The sequence below is a fragment of the Larimichthys crocea genome, chromosome XVI, assembly GCF_000972845.2.
Source record: "Larimichthys crocea isolate SSNF chromosome XVI, L_crocea_2.0, whole genome shotgun sequence".
Classification (NCBI taxonomy): domain Eukaryota; kingdom Metazoa; phylum Chordata; class Actinopteri; family Sciaenidae; genus Larimichthys; species Larimichthys crocea.
In genome coordinates this window covers 12,023,092-12,046,362 of record NC_040026.1, presented here as the reverse complement: position 1 = coordinate 12,046,362, position 23,271 = coordinate 12,023,092, and the positions used below count along the sequence as shown (strand labels likewise).

The window sequence follows — 23,271 nt, the reverse complement described above, 5'->3', positions numbered from 1 at the left end:
AAGGAGAACCTCACTGCCATGTCTGTTCACTACAGTTGGAGGATTCATCATGTAAGACGCACACATAATACACAGACTGAGCCAGGGTTGTTAAACGAGTTATATTTCTGAGAGGGCTTTCAGGTTAACAAACATCCTGACAATATAAATGCAGTCCACGTGGTGTTGTTACTCAGAAGAGTATCTTAATGGCATTGAAGTGCATTCCACTCTCAACATATTTCTCTTAAATGCTCCATCACATCAACGACAGACAAATAAACAGCTACATGAGGCAAGACTGATTATAGATGAAAAAGGAAAAACGGGTAAAGGTGATTGTGGTCCCCTGAGGTGAGCTCTGCAGTGTTATGACTGTGCTCAGTGCAGGGCGATGCACACACACACACGCATATATTGTGTATTCAGGCTCATTTGGAAGGGGTGTGTGTGTGTGTGTGTGTGTGTGTGTGTGTGTGTGTGTGTGTGTGTGTGTGTGTGTGTGTGTGGTGCTCCTGCATGCAGCCCATTCCTGCTCACAGTCTGATGCACACAGTACTCTGACTTGACTGGACTATATGAGCAGCGGAGTGGTGATTGTGATTGGACAGACTGTCCTAAACATTTGTTTTCCTTCCCATCAAATCGTGTCAAAGCGACGACGAAAGAAATGGCATTTAACACAGCCAGTCAAGTAAACTGTATTTAAGGCAGCTCTTAAATTTTCAATTTGATAGATTGCATTTATAGTTTTTTTGTTCCGTGTGATTTACATGAATTGTCTCACAGCTCCACAGCCTAGCAACGAATGTGTGCGAGATACAGGTCTAAAAATACAGCAACATGTGCAGCTGCGTGTTTGTCAGAATCACTGAAACTATCTGCCAAATCTTACTGTGCAATTTCCAATTTTATCAAGACCTGGCAATAACATCAATCTGTTAATAATCCAGATATTTCCATGGCTTTGTCTGAAACCGATGCATCGTTTTAATGTTGTTTAACAGAGAATCTTTGAAGCTATGTTTTCATTAAATGCGATATGTTGTCCATGTCGACTCCACTCCAGGTTACAATCAGTTTTTTTTTTTTTTTTATGAACCCAAAAGGTTAAATGATATGTGTGTTTCTATGTTTTTATTATTTGTGTCTATTTTCTATAAAAAAATATAAGTCACAAGTAGAAAAATAAAAATTAAGAGAATCTACCTTCATAAAATATACAAATCAGGAGTGGAGATACATTAAGTGGTCGTCAGAGTCCCTTGTTCAAGTGTAAAGTTTCCCTGTTTTGTTTGTTAAGAGATGAATGTCAGTACAGTGTGTGTCTGTGTCCCAGTGTTGGTCCTGGCAGTGGTTGATCAGTGTTGGTCATGGCACTTCTTCTCCAGAGCAGAGCTCAGCCTCTCTCCGGCGCTGCTGCAGGACTTGAGAGCTTCGCTGTTCCTGCAGATTCACGAAGAAAAGAAAAAAGTTACAAACTACATTTATGTCTCTATTCACAGCTTTAGATCTAAAATGAAAATAAGATGATCGTACTTGGATATGAAGGTGTGAAGCAGCGAGGCATGGTGCTGGGGGAAGTAATCCTGCTGGACGGCATGTTCCAAACACAACAGCTGACCTGGGAGCAGTGACACCTTTTTCATCTTTTTCTCCCCCTGAAACACACGAGAAACAGAGACCTAGATGAATTTTAAGCATTAACACTAATATCAATTTATATTAAACTGACAGAAAGGAAAGAAGTCTCAGTGAGGACTAATGGTGCCCTTAATAGAAGTAGATCAGCTATTTTTTCCTTTTTAAGCATTCCAGATGAGACATGACAGATCGTGAACAGGACTGATGGTAGTACATAACATTTAACAGCATAGCAGATCCTCCACCTTTGTGCATCAGGCACAAATATTGTAGGAACTTGACTTAAATATCCAAGAAAACATGTGTAAACAAAGTCTGTAAGCTCCACATTTAGCACCTCAGAGAGAACACATCATGGTGGTGTTCATGTTGCGTACATCCCCCACAACAGTGTAGCTGAACTGTTCCCGAATAATCTATTTAAAAAAGGATGCAGGTGGGTGTTTACGCTCTAGCACCTTACTTCCACTTCTCATGGTGCGACTGACTCGCAGCTGTCCGTGTTAATCTCAGACCTAAACGACTAAAGGTTTCTGTCCATTAATCTACATACAGTGTAGTCTACGTGCACTAAACCATGACCTCTGTACGGTAATGATTCAGCACAAATACATGGACCGTTACGGGACAAGTCACCACGTAGAGAACCTTTATGTGGTGTGAAAACACTCCCAGTGTGCCTGTTAGTTCTGTGTCAGATTTAAGGTTTGGGAGGGTATCGAGCAGTGCTGTACCTTGAGGAGTCCAATCATGACCAGCAGCGTGGAGAGGAAGCAGTATGACTGGAGGGCTGACGCAGAGAGGAGCTTGTTTAACATGGCGTCTACGGTGGGACACAGTGATAGAGGACATTTAAATGAGACAGCAGCAGTAACTCTCATATTGGTGATAGGATTCTGTACAAAAAGGGTGAGATCTGTCAACAAGACAACTTCTTTTCCTCAGTAGCAGCATCTATTTATTCACCGATAGTTCCGAGGACAGCTGTCTTGATCTCTGGTTCCTCCTTGTACAAAGACGCAATTTTCAGAAAGACATCAGCTGCCTTGTGTGGGTCAGACACATCCACCTGGTGAGACAGTTTTATTAACAGGTTAAAACATCCTGAATCCCAGATCACTGTACATTTATTATTACTATTTTTAACTCCCTACCTGTTGCCCCAGGTCTGTCCTCGTCTCTCCCAGCTGTAAAAGCTTCTCTGCGGAGGGGCAGCTGAGGAAAGACATGACCTCTGCCTGAGGGAGGACACAAAGTCTCAGTCAGAAACACAGCAGGAATCCTGATATTTTTTATTTTGGTTAGTGCAAAGTAATGAAGTGATTGAGTCATTCAGCCTCGACAGAGATGGCAGCAGAAGAAAAACAACATTATGTACGATGAATTTTACCGAGCTCTGAGGTTTTTCAGGACTGTCTTCTTTTCTTGGTATTCCATTTTCCTTCAAAATGTCACCATCCTCCTCATCGTCTTCATTACAGTGGTCGCTTGCATCATCATCATCGTCGTCCTCTTCATCATCATCTCCATCATCATCATCCTCATCCGGTTCTCCCTCATCATCACTGTGGTTAAGTCAAAGAAAAGTCATTTTATTTCTCCGTAAGTTTAAATAAATAAACTGATGTCATGGAAATGTGGTGTTATTTGTACTGAAGGAACCAGACAAGAACCTCGAGAAGGACTTCTGGATTACGTGACGTTACAAAGATACACACTAACACACACACACACACACACACACACACACACACACACACACAGACAGACAGACATTACCTGAGTGATGCCAGCACATCTCCTTTGTCCATGTTCTCCATAGCTTCCCTCAGTGCCTCGCAGCCCTCCTCTCCCAGACAGTTACCTGTTAAAGTCACATCCGACATTTTCAAATTCTATTCTTTGAAAACAAATTTCACAACTTCTCCGGGATATCAACCTTCACACAACCGCTACTTCTGCAGCAGTTAGTGTGCGTACCATTCAGATCCACTTTCTCCATGTGAGGTTTGTCCGTGACAGCCTGAGCCACCACGAGTGCTGCTTCTTGTGTGATCTCACCAAATGACAGATTGAGCTCCTGAAGACAACAAACATGACAGAGCACTGTGATCATGCTGTTGTCCAAGAAGACACGACGACATAAAAGGGCTGAAGTTTAACAGTGAACTGACCTTGAGGATTGGCAGTCCCTCTCTGAGGACTGCAGCGAGGGCGATGGCTCCTTCAGAGCGGACCAGACAGTCGCCAAAGTTGATCACCTGTACATTCCTCAGGTGTCTCAGAGCCTGCACGTGCCCGACAGGAGAAAAGCGTGTACAAAAACAGTTTGGCTCAAATACACGTCTGCTCTACTTATAGGAGTGTGTGAACAGGCCTCACCTGGGCCATTGCCAGCGTTCCGTTCTTGGTGAAGGTGTTGTCATTGAAGTTGAGGACACGGAGCTCTGGGTTGTGGCGCATGGCCGAAGCCAACGCCATCACACCCGCATAGTTGATACCATTCTGGGGCATGTGGACTTCTTCAAGGCTGCCCATAAGCTTAAATGGAAAAACAGAGAGGATTTGGGGATTTGAGGGTCTGAATCACATCTATAAAATGTTTTAAATGTATTGAACAACCTTTCAATCGATTTGGAAAGTGAGTGTTCTCTACCTGAAAGGCCCTGGACAGGGCACGGGCTCCTTCATTTTCCAGGCGGTTCCTCCCGGCGATGAACACTCTCAGCCTGAGTGGAGCTCCGTGTGCTGATGACTGTCTATGGCACCCAATCAGTGCTTCAGCCAGGATCTACACAAAGCATACAGCAAAGTTATAGAACCTGCCCTGTGTGGAGCAGTTTTACAGTGTATTGTTTTTTTGTTTGGCATAGTACAAAGGTACTACATGAAGCCTGCTATTTGGAAGAGCATGAGAGAATGACATCGTTGCTGTCTGTGAGCTCTGTCACCTTTCCTCCTCCGATCCCCATGCCACAGTTGTTGAGCTTCAGCTCCCTCAGGGTATGGCAGGACGGACTCTTCAGCAGCTGCTCGATTCCCTTTACACCGTCCGGCCCAAAGGCGTTATCACTCAGGTCCAGCTCAGTCAGCCTGGCCCCTGCACTCATTAATGCACTGCCCAGGGACCTCTAAAGAAAGCACAGAGAGAAAACACACGAATCAGACATTTTCTGACACATACATACAAGACTGCATCAACCAGCGTCTGAAATTCTCACCAGGGCTGTTGGGATTTCAGAGCGTAGCCTTCCGGTGAACATGTCACTCCAGTAGCATCTCTGAAAGACACAAAGAGTTTGAAACGGAGAGAAAACAGCATGCTGTGGCTTCTTTGCTGCAAGGCTGGCTACCGAACCGCAGTACTGTTTGCTACACAAAGTTGATTTAAATTACTTTAAAAAAAAAAAAAAGATTATGACATTCATAAAACTCTGGGTACAGATAATATTTACTGTGACTTTGGGGTCAAATGAATCAGGATGACACCCTGCTCTAGTGAAAAAGGGTCATGACTGTGCACTTATATCAGCATAAATGTAATGTTTGTTATGTTAATATACTTCTTTCATCAAAACACATTGAAAGTTGCAAATATTTAGGATCAATACTGCCAATATGTTTAGCTCCTTGACAGATTAAAAGTCATACTCGTGGTCTAGACCATGGCTGTCTATGAACCGAGTCTGGTTCGTCCAGGTCATCTCTCTTTGAGAAGGGACAACATCTGGGACAACTTGGACTTGGATGTATGAAGCTGAGCTGTACCTGGAGCTGGTCTTTGCTCTCGAGAGCCTTGGCAATGGCCCGTGCTGCGTCCACTCCCACGGTGTTGCCCTCCAGGCGCAGCGCTCTCAGGCCCTGGTACTGCTCGATCTCACGGACCAGCTCCTCCACTGAAAGAGAGGACAGGTGTGTCAGCAGGTGTGAGGAGGGAAAAACAGCCTGCGGTCAATAAAAACACAAAGCCTGTTCAAACATCTGACCTGATGCTGCGTTGTCCAGCTTCAGTCCAAGTCCTTTATAGCTCAGCTCTCCATCCCCGACGTGGGTCTTGGAAAGAGCATCAGCCAGCTGTGCTATGTCATCTGAGGCCATGATGTCTCTATGGAGACACCCAGAAGTCAGACAATAGAGAGAAGGCTCAGAGTTTAGTCACTTATTCAGCATGTAAATGAACAGAAATGACTTTTATATCACTGACTATAAGTTAAAAGACAGTTTACACGTTATAAACCGTGTTATAACATCAGCAGGAGAACTTTAAACACAGTCCCGGTAGCTGTTTAGCCTCACCGGTGCTAACAGAGGTGCGCAACATACGTTGACAGCTAAGCTAAGCTGAAAGTGAAGTGACCGAGTCCAGACTTTATAACGTATGAACTCTGGCGTCTCTCGGCCTTTGAATCGGTCGTACAGCTCACAGTGAAGCATTAAAAACTCACCACAAAGAGTTATTATCAGAGTAATGATGGCGAACACACGCCGCTCTTCCGTACAGCGCGCCGGTTGCTAAACCTTGTGACGTCACTCTGCCCCCCAGTTTCCCCTCCGTTGATTTTTGTCAGTTAAAGGGGCCGTACACGAAGTTTACCGCCATCTGCCGCTCAGACCCAGACTCGTTTATCTTATCCCACTGCTCTCTTATCCTGTTTTGATTAATTAACACACATTGTGTTAGCCCCCTGCCTCATATTTTTTAATATTAATAAATAATAATTACAATTTATTGTCTACTTAAAGGTCCGGTGTGTAAGATACTGAATATGTGTGTGTATGTATATTATGTTTTCATCAGTGTATAATCACCTGAAAATAAGAATCATTATGTTGCTGTTACCTTAGAATGAGACACTGTGGGTCCTCTTCCACAGAGTCCACCGTGTTAAACGGCAATGTTTCTACAGTAGCCGAGAAAGGATGAACTAAACACATTGTTTATATAGCCTTTAGTGTTTGTATTTTCTCCCTCCGTCATACTAGCAAGGAAAAGGTGAGACAAAAAAAGAGTTACAATCAGTTACTACACTTGTAGATGCCTCTACATCCTACACACTGGACCTTTAAAGGGGAAAAGGGTCATTTGAAATTTTATAATTTAGTAAATTTGAAATCAGTACATTTAAAGTATTTATTTATATTTAAGATTTCTTTTTAAATATTTTTCGACTACCTTCTTTGGGTGAAAAATTTACTTTCTTGCTTTTATAAAGTTTTTTGGTCTATTTCAAATTTGAATGAACTCCATGATGTACAGGGACATCAGTGTTTACATGTTTAAATTAAAATATAACGCCTTGTTTGAAATTTTACATAGCTCCACTTTGCATAAATGAGAAAGTCAGATGAAGTCCAGAAAAAAAGCCAAACCTTGTTAGGCTTAAGAGCAGAGAAACCAACACGGTCTCTTTCACCCAGAGGGCCAAGACACTCCTAAAAGCTCCAGCAGAGGGACAGGGAAGGCAGGTTTATTAACAAGGCAAACTGGGGAAACAGTCCCAGACCCTAAGCTTTTAGGGGTTCTGTTGTAATAAAAACAATCACAACTGATAAAAAAAATAATCTACAATATCAGATTCTTTTCAGGCCTTTTACTACATCACCTGCTTGTAGACCAATATTTGTGATATGACAAAAAGTCTGTGCTCATCTCTCGTGGAGTTACAAGAGTTTTGTTTTGTGTGTACACCTTGTGCCAGTAAGAAGACATTCAGGCATATTTTTTGTGGTATATTTTAAATAGTACTTTAGGGGCACAGCATAGTACTTATCAATACTTTTTCAGGTTTTTACAAAAAATGCATACATCATTTAGAACATGGCAGTAATAGTAATAGCAACAATGTATGTATAATATCAAATATCCATCCATTATCTGTAATTTAGAGTCACCAGTTAACCTATAAAGTGCATGTCTTTGGACTGTAGGAGATAGACACAGACACGGGAGACAGACAGAAAGACCCCAGCCAAGATTCAAGTCAGCAACCTTCTTGCTGTGAGGTCGAAGTACTATCCACTACATCACCCTACCACCCTTAATATCAAATAATTTATTTTAATGTATTAAAGTATTTGAGTACAGTATTCGAGTATTCAATATGATACATACTGATACTGATACTCGTACTGATTTTAGCTTACTTAGACCCTACTATGTCCTCGATGTCTTATGAAGAACATCAACTCACTCTCACAATTCAAGTCTGCACTTAAAACCCACCTGTTTAAAACAGCCTTTTCCAACTGATTCATTTGCACTGTCCTATTTTAACCTGTTTTTAATGTTGTATTCTTGTAATTCGGTATACTTTTATGGTTCTTTTTGCTTGTTTCAGTTATTTGCTGTCTACTCTCATTTATTGTAAGGTGTCCTTGGGTGACAGAAAGGCGCCTATGAAATAAAATGTATTATTATTATTATGTCCTGCATGTCCTCGATGTCTCATCTGACTTGCAGACTACTAGTTACTATGCAGAATAAGATTTTACATAAAAAAACGTGAAAGAATATGATGTATTGTTATAGATTATTCATAATAACCAAGAGTTTATTATAGATTATCCATAATAACCAAGAGTTTAAGTGGTGCTTACATATATTTGTATCAGTAATAAGAATCTTGAATTTCCCTATGGATAAATAAAGTATCTGATATGCAACAATGGAAATGAGCAGTTCTGCTGTGTTACATTTTTATGATCATGATAATACCTTTTTATTTGTATTTATTCTGTTTCCTTCAGGTTGAACGCCTCAGGTGAGCCGCTCGCGCAGGTCTGCTGCCCCCTCGTGGTCGCTGCTCTCGTGGAAACTTGTTGCCATACCGCACTGGGCAGAAACAGCTAGCAGTTATCTAGCTGGCTAACATTAGCCAGTCAGTATCCAGCCAGCAGTCACGGCGCAGACTAACTCGTGCTCCGTCCACATACCAATGACAGGGAAACTAAACTCACAGACATGCGCCTGGATATCGACTGTTGATATTTGGCTGGCTGCTTTCTCCTTTCTTTATCGCCAACACTCTCTGAAGCTATCTCCGACCCGAGGAGCGCACTAACTTAACTCTCGGTGAGTGGCCGTGCTAAGCGGAGGGCTAGCCGCACCAGTACGTTAAGTTAAGTTAACTTACCCGATAGCTAGTTAACACTGGGTTCATACAGAGTGCAGCTTTATGTGTCAGCTCGACAGACATTCGTTGTTAAGCGTGGATTAAACGACACGATGCGTGTGAGGGGAAAGCTAACTTTGCTTTTTCTTCAGCTAAGCTAAGTTAGTGGTGTTAGCACTCAGGCTGCTAGCTGGGTAATCCTAACTAGCTGCCTGCAGGTTAACTCAGGTAACCTACACTAACCATCAGCAGATAAACCGATGCACGTTGTGTGTTTTGCACGTATCTCTGTTTTATGTAATGTCTGGCTGCAGCAGCTGTCTGGCTAACATTAGCTGACGTTTTCCCAACGTTGCTTTGATTTACAGTAAAATAATAATGTCTGTAACGTCCATACGCTACCTCACAGAAAACACACGCTGCATGTCTGCGTTTCTCTTCGTCCTGTGTCACCCACACATCAACTAAATGTTCACGTAACCTTCGTGAAGAAGCAGCTAGCTCCCCCCGTTAGCATCCCCCCGGTGTTTATTTACGCGAGTCCGATGATTTCAGGCCTGAGCTGCTTCTGCATGTAGTTAGCAGAAGATAATCTCACCCAGCGGGACAGAAATGTTATGTGTGGATGTTTTTGACCCGAAGCTGTCCAAAGCTGCTAATGCTGTTGTGCAAGAAGAGAGAGAGAGAGAGAGAGAGAGATTTAAGCTTGTTGTAACTACACCTTGTCTTCATGTTCACCCTCAGGCTATGGATCCAGACCGACAGAAACGAAGAGAAGAGATCCAGAAAGCAATGAGCTTCATCCAGTAAGTGAACACACAATATTGACTTTTTAATGCCTCCTTCAGAGCTGACTACCAAAGGACACATCACCTGTGAATGGAGGCTAATGACAGCCTTGTTATTTCCCCTCCGCAGGTCATCGTTGCCTTTCCCAGAGCCAGAGAGCTATGAGGTTTGCGTTGATCCTTATTTTTTTGTTCACAACTTTTTTCATCATGACTGTATGTTTAGATATTTTTTATTATCTCTTAGATGTAAATTTGAGCTCACACGTTGTGATTTATTTCGTCCTCTTCTCTCTCTGCGACTTCCTGACATCTTATTACCATCCCATCATCATTGTTATTATTATTATTTTATATGTCACTCTCTCCCTCCCGTCTTTATCCAATCTCTGTGTGTGTGTGTGTCCCTCTTCAGGCATTTCTGACCCAGTTGGTGTGCAACTTGCTAGACGAGGGCAATTCTTGCTTCCGAGACGGGGATTGGCGTCAGGCGAACCAGCAGTACGGGGAGGGGATCAGTGTCGCCCGCTACGCTCAGGCTGAGGCCCTCGTCATCCCGCACGAGCTGCTGGAGAGCCTCTATGTCAACAGGGCTGCTGCTTCTTACCAGACGGTGGGGGTTAAAAGGGAAAAGGGGAGGGGGGGGATGTGTCACCTGCAGATGCTCATGTAGACAAATGCAGTAGGGGATATACGTCAGTTTGACTTGGATGTCCTTTACTGGAAATCCAACAAATATTGGAGTCGTAGTGACTTGTCTGAGTCTGCAAAGAACCTTTTTGTGACCACAAGCATTACCACAGATATCGTGTCTTTAATTATAAGGGTGAAATGTAAGCTTTTAATCTGTAGATGTGGTCTCATTTGAGGTTCTTACATGAAGGAATCAGTTACCAGTTTGATTAATTCTTTATGGATGTTTTAAAAACCACACTTTCGCTAGCATGAACGTCTTGTGGATTCAGTTTAACTCTTGTGTGAATTGAGTTTGTTCTTCTTCCAGCTAAAATGACACAAATTCCACAGCCGCTACGTCTCTGACTGTATATTTGTGTTTTTCTGTCTTAGAGGGAGTATGATCGTGGCGTTCAGGACTGTGACAGCGCACTGTGCGTGTCAGAAGGCAGTCGCAGGGCTTTATACCGCAAAGCACTCTGTCTGAGGGAGATGGGACGACTCAGAGAGGCCTACGAGTGTGGGACCAAATGTCTACTCACAGCACCACATGTATGTCATCAAAAATATTAAAGGAAGTCACACTTCTCCTCGCTCACATAATATTTAAGATCTAGCTCACAATGAGCTTGTGTTTTTGGGTTTCATCTTACAGGACAGGCAGGTGAGTGACCTGGCCCAGGATCTGGCCAATAAACTGGGCCTGAAGGTCCGCAAAGCTTACGTCAGCCCACAGACAGAGTCCACAGCCACAGATGGGGAGAGTCATGGGGAGACTTCCCCACCCACAGGAGAGGTGGGTGCTGCTGTCACGGTGTAAAGTTACATTCTTGGTGAGCGAATGAGACGCTGATCCTGTCTTCATTTTTTCAGATGTCCTCAAATGGGCTGGAGTCTCTGGGTGACATCGGACCAGGTATGAAAACCTCGAACCCGTCTACTCCTGTGAAGACTGACCATCTGTTTGTCACATTCATTTCCTCCTCTCTGTTGTTGTTTTCGTTCTCAGGAGACTTGTCTAGTGCACAGTGCATACCCGCTCCTTTGGCCACACCGATCCCAGTCAGTGATGACCCGGCGACCCCCGTGGTGACTCCATGCACTGACCTGTCAGAGAGCCCGAGCAGCCAGGCCCTGCCTCCCATGCCATACTCCGTCCCCGTGTCGGAACAGATGGAGGAATGCAGCAGCAGTGTTATCAAGGACGAGCTCAACAGCCTGCTGGAGTGCATGCCTAAGAAGGTCAGTGAGGTGAGTGAAGGGTGGATGAGAGATAAAAATCAGCTGTAACTGTGCGAGCAGACGTGTTTTTATTGATTTGTTGATTTAAGCACATAAGTCGGTTGTTTATTGTTGGAAATTTTTATTTGATTCAGTGTAGACATGCCTTTTTTGTAGTAATTGTTTTAAACAGATGGAGCCAGCAGGGGTGTTTTTAGTTGTATTGACTTCAGGTGTTACACCCATCACATGAACTTCTACTTATCTCCTGTGTGTCTCCTTATTCAGAATCCTGTCCAGGGTGCTATCCCCACCAACCTCCCCAACACGGCAGTGGGTCTCCGGCCTCCGTACTCCCCGAGCCTCCCAGCCCCGTCGCCCCAGCTTCCCCCTGCCTTCTTCAGCTCCTCCATCAGTGACATGCCCCCTTTGGAGTCTTACTCGTCGCTGGGCCAGCGGGACCAGGGCTCCACCCAGGCGCAGGACGCACTGGGAGGCTTCCCTACGGATGGAGAAGGGAAGGCAGGAGTCGCCGCTGGCGGGCTGGACTCATTGTCGGAGTATACTCTCCCCGGTGAGCTGAAGGGTTAAAGTCTTGAGTTGTCCTCACATATTGGTTGAATTAGAAGACAGAGGGACATAATGTTGGACAGTTTAAATTTTGCATGCTCATGTTTACCATGCAATGTCTTAGCTTCACTTACCAGAACACCAATCTCTGAACCCATCAGCTATCGTCACATGACAATCTAGCCTCTAACAGCCGACGTTGCTGAGCTTCTGGTGTAGTCAGCAGCTATCTGAATAACAGAAATCTCAACCTACTCTTTCTCTGCAGTCCAATTAGCAACTTGATACACGAGATTGAAGAGAGACACATTTCTGCTAATCTCTATGAACAGATATCTGCATATGAACACAATGAACACAATGTTTTACACCTCTTTTGCTCTCCACACGGACAACCAAAGTCTGCATAAACATGATTGGTCAGTACTCATCATATTACAAGTGGTAAACTATGTTTCTTGGTGACTTCCCTACATTCTTATGCAGATATCTCTAGATGAGAGATTACCAGAGCACAGTTCCTCAGAATTTGGCTTTAACCTGAGATGTGCGTCAGCAGTAGACAGTGTGAGTCAGCACCATTACAATACAGTGTCTGACATCAGTGTCCTTGTGTCTTGGTCTACAGGGGGACGAGTCTGTCACAGCTTCATCCCTGGAATGCGCAACCACAATGCTGCACACGCAGTGAGTAACAACCACGCGTGCACACACACTGTGCTTCTTTCGTTACATTTTTTTCCCCTCATTACTTGCAGGATAAACTGCTTTTACATGGTCCTCTTAACTGTTAACAGCTTTTGTGTTTAACGCCACATTTCCATGTTCTTCTTCCTCAGAATGGTCCAGCAGGAACAAACCTGTCTCTACTCTCCAGGAATCCTCTGGCAGCCACACATGAGTTTCGGCAGGCCTGTCATGCCTGTTACAGCCGAATAGGTTGGTTCAAGTTACCAACTTCTGACTTACTTCCTCTTACTAGCCTTTGACTGCCTACTCTTTTCCATCCTTTCCCTTTTGTTCGTTCACAAATATTCACGGTGGGATGCTGCAGCAATACCTTCTCCTTTAGCACACTAACTGTTTGTCATGTGAAATATCACTATCATGAATATCTGAGGCACTCTCTGTGAATATATTTTCAAAATATCCTTGTTCCACTGTGTAATTCAACTTTCTCTATCCTCCTCTTTCTTGCAGGTCCACGGGTGATGGACTACAAGTATCAGCCAGAGGCAGCACACCGCTGCAAGAGGGACGTCCTGCTGTGCCGCCTCAAAAACACAGATGACCCCACGTGGAAGAGGATCCGGCCACGGCCGGCACGTAACAACTTCCTGGGGGCCTTTGTACTCTGCAAAGGTACATGTGTATGTTTTGTATGCTGAAGGAGGAGAAAGAGTTGAAATATGGCAAAAACAGTTTTTATATTCTTTCTAACATTCTCTCTCTCTCTCTCTCTCTCTCTGGCTGTCACAGAGGTGCAAGAGCGTCAGGAGTGCCAGTACGGGGAGAACTGTACATTTGCTTACTGCCAGGAGGAAATTGATGTGTGGACCCAGGAGAGGAAGGGCGCACTGAGCCGAGAGCTGCTGTTCGATCCCCTGGGCAGCACAGAGAGACGGGCGCTCAGCGTTACCAGGCTGCTGCAGCTCCACATGGGCATGTTTATGTTCCTCTGTGAGGTGAGGCCACAGTCTGTCTTCCTCTTGTTCTTTTTGTTCGCTTTCCCACCTGCACTTTTTTTGGAGCACTTGCATCTCTGTCCTCTTTCAACAGGAATGTTTTGACAGTAAGCCTCGCATCATCAGCAAGCGCAGTAAAGAAAACTTAGCAGTCTGCTCAAACCTCACAGCTCGACACCCGTTCGACGACAACAAGTGAGTGCAAAGTTAAGAGTTTACCCAGGAAGGGATAATGGATTTCGTCTTACTGCTTAATATTTACACCCCTCTGTCTGCAGGTGCCTGGTGCACGTGGTGAGGTCAGCCAATGTACGCTACAGTAAAGTGCGTCCCCTGCACCCTCTCTGCCAGTTTGACGTGTGTCGCCACGAGGTCCGCTACGGCTGCCAGCGTGAGGACAGCTGCTCCTTCGCTCACTCCGTCATAGAGCTCAAATGCTGGGTCCTGCAGCAGGACACTGGTAGGTAGAACATAGATGTTGCTTGTCTTTTTTTAAAGTGATGAATCACTGTAGAGGTTTTCATGCAGCTGCTCCTTAATATTTCCTTCAGGTATCACCCATGAAGAGATGGTGCAGGAGTCTAAGAGACACTGGCAAAGGCTGGAGCAGAACGCACAGAAGCAGCAGAAGGTGAGACGGGAACAACCACAGAGACAACTGGATGTCTCTCACTGTTTTGTTTTGTTTTGTTTTCTCAACAAATACGCATGCCAGAGCCCGTTGTACTGCGGTTGTTGTTGTTACAAATTTCCTGTTTTTAGCTCAGCCAGTTCTCTTCACCTGTACAGCATAATATGTACAGAAGTTCAGTAAGAGCTGTTAGTGCTGTCACACAAACATGACGCCCCACCCACAAACTCTCCCAAATACACCCATCAGCCACGATATTGTGTTAGAAGCAGGAAGCGTAAGTTTGACAAGGGCCGACTTGAGATGGCTAGACAGCTGTTTCAGAGCATCTCCCAAAACTGCAGCGCTTGTGGGGCTTTCCCGTCTGGAGTGGTCAGAACCTAAAAGTAATCCAAGAAAGGAAAAGCTTTGAACATGCAGCAGTGCACATTTATGTACGCAGGAAGCAAAGGCTGGCCTGTGTGGTCCGATTAAACAGACGAGCTACTTTAGCTCAAATAGCTGAAAAAAATGAACGCTGGTTCTGATAGAAAGGTGTCAGTGAAGTCCTTGCCTCAACGGGTCATGGCTGTTTTGGCAGAAAAACCTAGACAATATTAGAACGGTGGTCATAATGTTATGGCTGCACCGAGACGTTAAACCAGTTGTGCCAACCCTGGATCCTTATCTCATTCATCATTGATTTACATTTTGTAGTTTTAGATTATGTGCATAAAGTCACATGTTCCATGTTGAAATGCTGGAGTGATTTATGGTGACAGTTTCACCCACAGTTTTTCGTTTACCGTCCCCCTTTTTTATGGTAAAATGACAAAAGCAAAAATGATCAACGTCTCATTTCTCGCTTTCTGTGTTTTCAGCCAATCCACATCCCCCATCCGAGCAGCAGCATACCTGTAGGAGTCGTCGGAGGAATGGGTGGAGGTGGCGGTGGCGGCGGAGGAGTAGGGGGAGATGGCATGGGCGGGGGTGGTGTAGGTCCAGTGGGTGGGGTGGGGGTTGGCGGGTTGGGTGCAGTGGCAGGAAGAGGGCGCCCCCTCAACCTGAAAATGAAGTTTGTGTGCGGCCAGTGCTGGAGAGAAGGACAGGTCAACGAGCCTGACAAGAACCTCAAGTACTGCACTGCCAAAGCACGGCACAGGTGAGGCCTGGCTCTCACACACACACACACACACACAGTCAGTTGTCCCTGTGAGTCATAGCAAAATGACAGTGTGATCTCTTTTTATTTCCTCCAGCCTGGGCTGACAAAATTGCAACGTGTTAGGGAGCTATAATCTTCTGCTGTCATTATCATGGCTGGTTGCTGTGGCAGAGTTTGATGCCAAAGGACAAAATGAAATCTTTGCTGTTGTTGTCGCTTCCTTGCTGCCTGCCTTTTGTTTGAATTCATGCCGGCTCTCTGCCTCTTCAGCTGGACGAAGGAGCGCCGGGTCCTGCTGGTTAAATCGTTTGAAAAGAAGAAGTGGGTTGTCGTTCGGCCCCTGCCCTTCTCCCGCACCTATCCACAGCAATATGACGTGAGTTCCTCTTTGGTCCTGTGGTCTTCTCCTCCCCTCCACCTCCTTTCACATGCAGAGTACAGCTGACTGCTTTTTCCCTGAGGCAGAGGTGCTGGCAGAGGTGTTGTTGCAAACACCTTCACCTGCGTCTTTTTAGTCCGTAGCTGCCGGCATGTCTTTGACAGTGTTTTCATGTTACTGACGCAGATAAATTATGCAGTACTTCAGTAATTATAGGATTACCACATTTTAACAATGAGTATATTCAACTGATCCAATTCTAAGTACAGCCGTACTTGGAATACATTCAGACAGGATCAGTCGCTGCAATGAATCGCCGTAGGGTTGTGCGGCCGTGTGTGGGGGTGAAGGAGGGCTGCTGGGGGATGTTTATTTGTGCTGAACGTAATCGCTGCGAAACAATCAGAAAATAACTCTTAATTACGCTGATTACCTTTCTTGATGTTGGCGCTCGCTCACTCTCATTCACTGTTTATGTCTCTCAACTAATGCTCGCTTTCTCTCTCTCTCTCTCTCTGTCAAACCATCGGACACAAACCAAATTAAACTTCTTCGTGTCACTATTTTGCAGCGTTAATTGCAAGCCAGACACAGATTTAAAAGCTGGGTACATGAAATCAACAAGGCCAGAAAATCTGAGTGGCTGACTGGCAGCCACAGTGTGACATTAAGGCTGCGTTTTTTCCCAAAAGATGGATATGGCTCAACTGTTTTTATTGATGGGCAGTCAAACCAAACTACCCCCACTCAAATAAATAGAAAAACCCGTGTTCCTGCCACCGTGCCAGATCCTGTCTGAATGTACCCTTAATCACGGCCTATAATTGACATTAAACAACATCAGAGTGACAATTTGGAGAGGGAAATCTGCAGCAGTGCTGTCGGTATCACTCTGTAACCCTTTTATTTTTGCCCGTGTCCCATCCAGATGTGCGTGCATGTGATGAAGCAGAAGAAGTGCCACTATATTGGGAATTGCTCATTTGCTCACAGTCTGGAGGAGAGGGACGTCTGGACGTACATGAAGAACAACAGCTGTAAGTTTCTGGTTCCTCATCTTAGAGCTTTTAAATACACAACTTGTGTGTGTGTGTGTGTTTGATCTTTGAAGGTGTTACATATGTTTTTCGATTCCTTAATCATGCCCTCTGGTCCATGTGTGTCCTTGACACAGCACATTGATAAGACTGATTTGAAGTGCCTCCTCCCCTCGGCTCTTGCTAATTGTTATCGTGCATAAACACACTGTATTCAAGGTTACAGAGGTCATCTTCTCTTTCTGTCATTCCTTCTTGCCTCCGCAGTGAGAGACATGCAGCAGATGTATGAACTGTGGCTGCAGCTCACCAATCAGAGTAGACGCACAGATAGCTCCGCTGTGACCCCGCCCCCAGAGGACAAGCAGGTCACCATAACAGCAGATTACACTGAAAGCATGGTGAGTGGTTATAACCTCTAGACACCTTGGTTGGTTCATAGTAACATTCTGCATCTCCGCATGCTCATGGTTGTCGGCAAGTGTGAGAAATGAGCCGTTTCCATGCTTATCCTTATAGGGAGGCCCACGGTTGTCTGATGGGGACGATCTCTGAGTGTCAACAGAGGCAGCTGATCGCCGCTGAGCTGCAGACAGACAGACCGACCGACAGACAGAGAGAGAGAGAGACAGGCCTGCCATACCAGCTACAACTGAACAGTCTGTCATCTTGCCAGTCTGACCTCCTCTAGCATCTAGCCAGCAGTGTGAGAGCAGATTGACACGCAACAAAATGGTTGACCCCAGCCCCATATGTACACACACACACACACACACACACACACACTGTCACACACACACACACACAGTCACACAGCACGACACATGAATCACAGGCACCGATTGTAAGTGAACATACAGGCTTGGCTTTAAGCGTTGCTGCAGTTACACACAGCACCTTTAGGTTCCCCTTCAGCAGATTATACTGCAGAAATTCCACAGACAACTAGTTTTGACTAAAATAATCAACAGGTATTCCCTAGTGCTCTTTGAACTGAATATCTCTTTTTTTCTTATTCTTTTTATTTTTCAATCCTCGCAGCACTGACACAATTGTCAGGTGGGCGCGCTGGTCGCAGCTCTTAAATTTCGCTTGGTGATAGTTCAGAATCGAATCGAAGCTCGGCACTCGTTCGCTTAAAAAAAGTTTAAATCTGAACTTTAGAGTGCCAAAAAAAAAAGCTAAGCCCTCAGTGCTGCCGATGGCTCACGAGACTTCAGAAATCATAAAGCGCTGTAAAAAGAGGTTCTCAGTGGACACTCCTCGTTAAACTGCGTAACAACCAAATCCCGCTTTCTATCCTCAATGGGAAATATAGAGAGGGTCAAAATAACTTTCTGGTAATTAATGATTTTGAGCGTGATTTTTTTTTTTTTTTTTTTTTTTTTCTTTTCTTTTCTCTTCAAGGGGAGTGTACTTCCTTGTTATATTGTCTGCCATATTGGTAGAACGCTATGAATGTAATGCCTGCATGGGCCTTTTAAAACTAGGAAATTAGTCATTTAAAACGTTGCTGTGGTCGTGGAATGTATGCAAGTATATTTACATGCCCAAAAAACAAACTTGTGTAACTCCCCTCCCTTCTTTATTGATATGAAAAAAGGCCCCTTGATAGCTGGTTATGGAATATATACAATTTAGCAATCCTGCATGGGATGAGCACAGACACACGCAAACACACACTCACATATGAACCTTGTAGTTGCTGTCAGCCGATGATGTCCAGGTGAATCGAAGCATGCATGAAAGTCAGCTCCTCCCTGAACCAGGGGGAGGACGAAACATCTCAACCGGTCGCCCGTGGCTAAAATACACATGGCCAATGGCTCGAAGCAATTGTTGCCAAAGCGACCGAGGTGCTATTCACCATCACGTACTTTGAGCTGACAGAGAAGTGACATAGACAAGATTCCTGGCTAGAGCCGCTCTCAGCAATAGATCAGTTCAGACCGCAGATGGCCATCGAAAAAAATGATGACCCCACTTGGACTGAAGATCAGTGAAAATACTGACCATGAAGAAGACTTCAGTTGTGTAAAAAGAAAAGATGAGTTTTGTAATAATTAAAGGAAAAAGATGTCCAGATGATAGATGATAATTAAGAGTGAAACGCTGGGATTTAAATGTCTTATGAAAGATTAAAAAAGGATTATTAAGAATGTATTTTTCTATAGTTTAATGTGAGAATATTTAAGATTATTTGAAAGTAAGGGCAAGTTGCCACTTCTTCAGTTGAACTGGGGTCATTATTTCGCTGAACACCAGTCACACCCCCACAGCCTTCAAACGGAAACCTGTATTCCTCATGTGCATCCAAGTATTATGTTCCTGATGGCTAACGGGAGCCCCTAAGATTAACCCTTTTCATTTATGGGAAACCTGCTACGCCCCATATTGTGCCTATAAACAACACATTAACATACACACACACACACACACACACACACACAGAGGCAGGATATCTGTTGCCATCTTATTCTAGCCTTTAATGTGGACAGAGACACGATGGAGGTATGTCTATATTCAGATACATATACATACATATTATACATATTTACAAATAATGGTATACTACTAATAATAATTGATAACTTAGCGGTTAAGCTTAATAAATATGTAACCTGAAAACCTGTATTGATTACATAGAAGAACTTCTTGTTATTGAGGTATTGCTATATGTATCGCTGAACTAGATGACTATAGTGATTTTTTTTTTTTTTTTTTTTTTTTTTTTTTTTTTTTTTTTTTAATGATTCTTTTATTTTGTAATTTTCCTTCTGTGTGGGTTGTTCCAGACGGGGTTTGTATGGAGGGGACGCAGCAGCGATTTGATTTGAGTTTCAGGCTGAATGTGTTGATTGATAACTGAAGGTTGGATCTTTATACTGAGAGCAAAGGGGTAGAAATCGAGTAAGTTACCCAACTTCAGAGGAGTTTGTTTTCTTTGTTCAAAAGTGCGGAAGCTAAACTTGGATGTGCAGAATATAGAAATGTTCCTGTTCTTCAGAAGAAGCTGCACTTTATATTTTAAAGGTCCAGTGTGTAGGATTTAGTGGCATCTAACAATTTAGTTGGTGATTGTAACTCTCGCCTCAGCCTCAGCCTCCTGCTCCTCCATAGTAAACACTATGGTGGCTGTGAAAGGCCCTATATACTACTACTGTACGAACATGGCGGTTCAACATGGCAGACTCTAGAAGAAGACTCGTTGCGTTTGTAGTCATGAAAGGTTCATTCTAAGGTACCAGAATCATAAAGATTCTTATTTTCATTTTACACTAATGAAAACATCCATCCATTATCTGTGACCGCTTATCCTCTTAAGGGTCACAGTGGGGCTGGAGCCTATCCCAGCTGACGGGGGAGAGGTGGGGTACTAATGAAATTTACACACTGGACCTTTTTAAGTATACGTCTCATTTTCCTGTCTAGAATGACTGGGATCATCATGGTCAATTGGAGTAAAAGAAAAAGAAACATTCTTCCAGTAGAAAATATCATCAAACCACAGCATAAGTTACACATTGTTTGTGATATTTTTGTGACACCAAAGGCTGCAGTGTCTTAATTATCCAGCTTTTAATAACTGACTTCATGCCTAACCAGAATTTAGACTTCTGGGTTAGGCTGAAAATACAGACCTCAGGTCAGTTTTGCTGGTCACTCAGCAGTGGTTTTGTCGAGCCCTTTGTCTGGAACAGCCCAGGTATTAGCTTCTTCGAGGGATCGTATTACTACTACTCCTAGTATTATGATGAATATGATGACGATAATGATTGCTATTCTATTGACTATTTCTATTTCTTCTCTATATGCTATTGATATATGTATGTTAATTGCAATGTATAACTCTCTTTATATATGTATCCATGTATGAATATAATAATTGACAGTAAATATGCGTCTGTGTATGCAGCAGTGCACAGCTCTGTCTGGGAGGCAGTGGGCAGAAGACGTCCGGGCTCTGATGTTTCTGTTGAGTTGTTAATCCTGCAGGTCGTACGGGTCTGTTATCAGCCACCAGCGGCTGTCTGTAGTAGAAAACATTTAACACGGTCGGCCTGCTTTATATTAATGTTGTCTGAGCTCTGTTTGACGGCCTTAGGATTGTTTGACACTGGCCAAAGGGGGAAAAAAATATATAGTTGGTGGTTAAAGTTTACAGTATATATATACTGTTATCTGTTTACTCCTGTGCCGTGTTGATCCTACCAACAGAGCTGGCTGCTCACTGCCTGTGCTGTGCGTTTTTTCTTTAGGTCAATTCACCAGGCAAAGACAGATCTGGAAACAAAAGCATACATAGTAGCCTATATACTCCCGTATAGCGCCTTATTCGATATACTACACCTATAAGATGATACATACCCCTATTGTATAATCCTGCTGACTATATACAGTATATGATACCTGATACCTATTATAATACTTAGACACCCTTATAAGGTAATTTAGATAAGAGATGGTGGAGCTGTTTTTTTTTTTCTGTGGCTGTGGAAGAGTTCGCTGGGGTCAGTAAAGTGTTCCTATCTTGTTTTTCAGGGTGTTGTTAGAGCGTTGCACGCTCAAATGCTCTTTATCATTCGATACAGGATATTTGCAAATTAGCTGGGATGGAGAATGAACTTCATGCACTAGCCAGAGATTGGTTCAATTCATTTAATAGTAAATATGTCTGGCTGTGACAAGTGGGCAAAGAAAAAGAAATCCATCCCTGAAAAGCAGAGCATTTGAGTGGAGCCGTCTCTTCCGTTTTGGGGTGAAAGGCCAGCATTGATGATGTAACTGACACACGCAGTAAGAGAAAAACAGTAGATAGCTGTGCTGCATGTTCTGTGTGTGTGTTGTTAAAGGCAGGTGAATCATGACACAAACTAAAGGACATTTAGTCGTTCAACCACATTAACCCGGTTCGCACTTTTGTGTCACTTAGCAGTATATTTAATCATACTTTACTAAATACAGCTGATTGCCATTCATTCAGGTCACACATCACTTTTTTTGTCTTTATGGTCAGCACTCATCGATGCTTTGCACCAATCAGAGACGACCTTTAAAATGATAATGCAAAGAAGAAAACAAACACTACCTATGCCATTATACAGCCTCTTCTGCATGAATGGCAGTGAGTCAACTAGTGTCACTCAAACTACAATATTTAGTTAATTTTAGTTCATTAGACATCTGAACGACATCCCTATGGAAATTCTACTGTTATATTGTGCATACATTGACCTTTGACCCCTTGTTGAGTGTCTTAAGCTCCTCAGGCTGGCTCCAGTACACGACACCTCCCCACACATACACACACAGACAGACAGGTTCTCAGCTGTGAGACAAAGTTCCTGCTCAGCAAATACTCATGTGACACACTGCGCCTTTCTCCCTCCCGCCCCCGATACAGTTTGTGTCATTCGATTCAAAGCAACCAACACACACCTACACAGCCACACAAAAATCTTAATTTATCGGTTTTCAATCAGTTAGAAATGATCGATTGTTTGAATTGTTTTTTGGAACAACTCTAATGAAGCAAACCAGGGTTGTAAGAAGTGGAAAAAACAAGGCCTCTTTTTGTACTGTATTTTTACATTTTGGTTGTTTTATGCTTTGTTTTATCTTTTTGACTTTGTTTTCTCTTTTCTCCTCCCTGGTTGGAAGTTCATGATCACACAAGTGGACCAAATCTCTTGAAAGCATTTAATAAACAGACTGTTTTAGAAAAAAAAAAGTGTCTAGAGTCTTTTTGTTTATCGAAAACATACAATTTACATGATTTCTCTTCTTTTTTTGAGACTTTTATTTTCCTTTTTAGTTCTTGTTTGAACACAGATTAAATATTACATCCTAATCAGGAAAAACATAAAAGATATATTAGAAATAGATATATAGAAAGAATAAAAATATTAAGTCTGCATGGTTATAACAATCCCAATATATCACACTTTGACAACAAAAAGACGGTGATGTCATTTTGATCATGCTAATAAGAAGGGCAGTAATAGTAGGGTTCCTCGGGAGCCAGCCCTTTGTGATTGTTTCTTTACTTGTAGCAAAAAATATCTTCAAGAGGTCTGAGTCGCTCCTACCTTTAGGAATATGTCCACAAAAGATACAAAAAGGTAAAGGAGAAATCCTAGTTGTCTACATACACACTCTATGGATGCAGGTAAATTCTAAATATGTCACTTTTTTGGTCTGGTGTGACATGTCTATATTGTTAATACAAAAGCAGTCTTGCGTGTGTACATACACTGTATACAACCTCCACACACCCTGTTCTTTGGGGCCAGACTGACACTTTGTACCGACAGTCGCAGTGAAATATGTTTAAAGGTTTAGTTAGTTGTCTAGTTTCATACTATTTGACTTGTCAAACTTTAATTTCATTTAATTGTATAATTTC

General features: G+C 43.3%; 2 protein-coding genes across 5 annotated transcripts; one reads left to right on the top strand and one right to left on the bottom strand.

Moving 5' to 3' along the window:
- Positions 1-82: 82 nt before the first annotated feature.
- Positions 83-9,475, bottom strand: rangap1b (Ran GTPase activating protein 1b). 3 transcript variants are annotated; one of them, XM_027289174.1, is made up of 16 exons: positions 9,457-9,475; positions 5,610-5,728; positions 5,392-5,519; positions 4,845-4,904; positions 4,575-4,754; positions 4,280-4,414; positions 4,006-4,164; positions 3,798-3,911; positions 3,604-3,703; positions 3,403-3,487; positions 3,014-3,188; positions 2,778-2,861; positions 2,590-2,692; positions 2,358-2,446; positions 1,519-1,640; positions 83-1,425 (listed from the first exon to the last, which is right to left on the bottom strand). In XM_027289174.1, exons 1-16 carry the CDS (start codon positions 9,465-9,467, stop codon positions 1,341-1,343), a joined length of 1,749 nt encoding a protein of 582 aa, XP_027144975.1. In that variant the 5' UTR covers positions 9,468-9,475; the 3' UTR covers positions 83-1,340. The 3 variants fall into 3 exon arrangements, with proteins under 3 accessions (XP_027144975.1, XP_019125070.2, XP_027144976.1); XM_019269525.2 differs by lacking the exon at positions 9,457-9,475 and adding an exon at positions 6,069-6,190; XM_027289175.1 differs by lacking the exon at positions 9,457-9,475 and adding an exon at positions 5,920-5,938.
- On the top strand, positions 8,442-22,596 carry zc3h7bb (zinc finger CCCH-type containing 7Bb). 2 transcript variants are annotated; one of them, XM_027289166.1, is made up of 21 exons: positions 8,442-8,695; positions 9,480-9,541; positions 9,654-9,690; positions 9,939-10,136; positions 10,592-10,750; positions 10,854-10,994; positions 11,072-11,114; positions 11,208-11,440; positions 11,708-11,993; positions 12,618-12,676; positions 12,829-12,928; positions 13,190-13,351; positions 13,469-13,674; positions 13,769-13,869; positions 13,953-14,134; positions 14,226-14,305; positions 15,166-15,446; positions 15,720-15,825; positions 16,757-16,865; positions 17,133-17,266; positions 17,385-22,596. In XM_027289166.1, the coding sequence occupies exons 2-21, from the start codon at positions 9,483-9,485 to the stop codon at positions 17,418-17,420; spliced, it is 2,712 nt and encodes a 903-aa protein (XP_027144967.1). In that variant the 5' UTR covers positions 8,442-8,695; positions 9,480-9,482; the 3' UTR covers positions 17,421-22,596. The 2 variants fall into 2 exon arrangements, with proteins under 2 accessions (XP_027144967.1, XP_019125071.1); XM_019269526.2 differs by having other exon boundaries at positions 11,208-11,449.
- The last annotated feature ends 675 nt before the right edge of the window (positions 22,597-23,271 follow it).

Coding starts and splice junctions, on each gene's coding strand:
- rangap1b (XM_027289174.1), bottom strand. Junction 3,704..3,797: donor AGGGACTGCCAATCCTCAAG/GTCAGTTCACTG, acceptor TGTTGTCTTCAG/GAGCTCAATCTGTCATTTGG. Junction 1,641..2,357: donor TCATGATTGGACTCCTCAAG/GTACAGCACTGC, acceptor CGTGTGTTTCAG/GGGGAGAAAAAGATGAAAAA.
- zc3h7bb (XM_019269526.2), top strand. CDS start 9,483: ATGGATCCAGACCGACAGAAACGAAGAGAAGAGATCCAGAAAGCAATG. Junction 14,135..14,225: donor GGTCCTGCAGCAGGACACTG/GTAGGTAGAACA, acceptor TATTTCCTTCAG/GTATCACCCATGAAGAGATG. Junction 15,447..15,719: donor ACTGCCAAAGCACGGCACAG/GTGAGGCCTGGC, acceptor CTGCCTCTTCAG/CTGGACGAAGGAGCGCCGGG.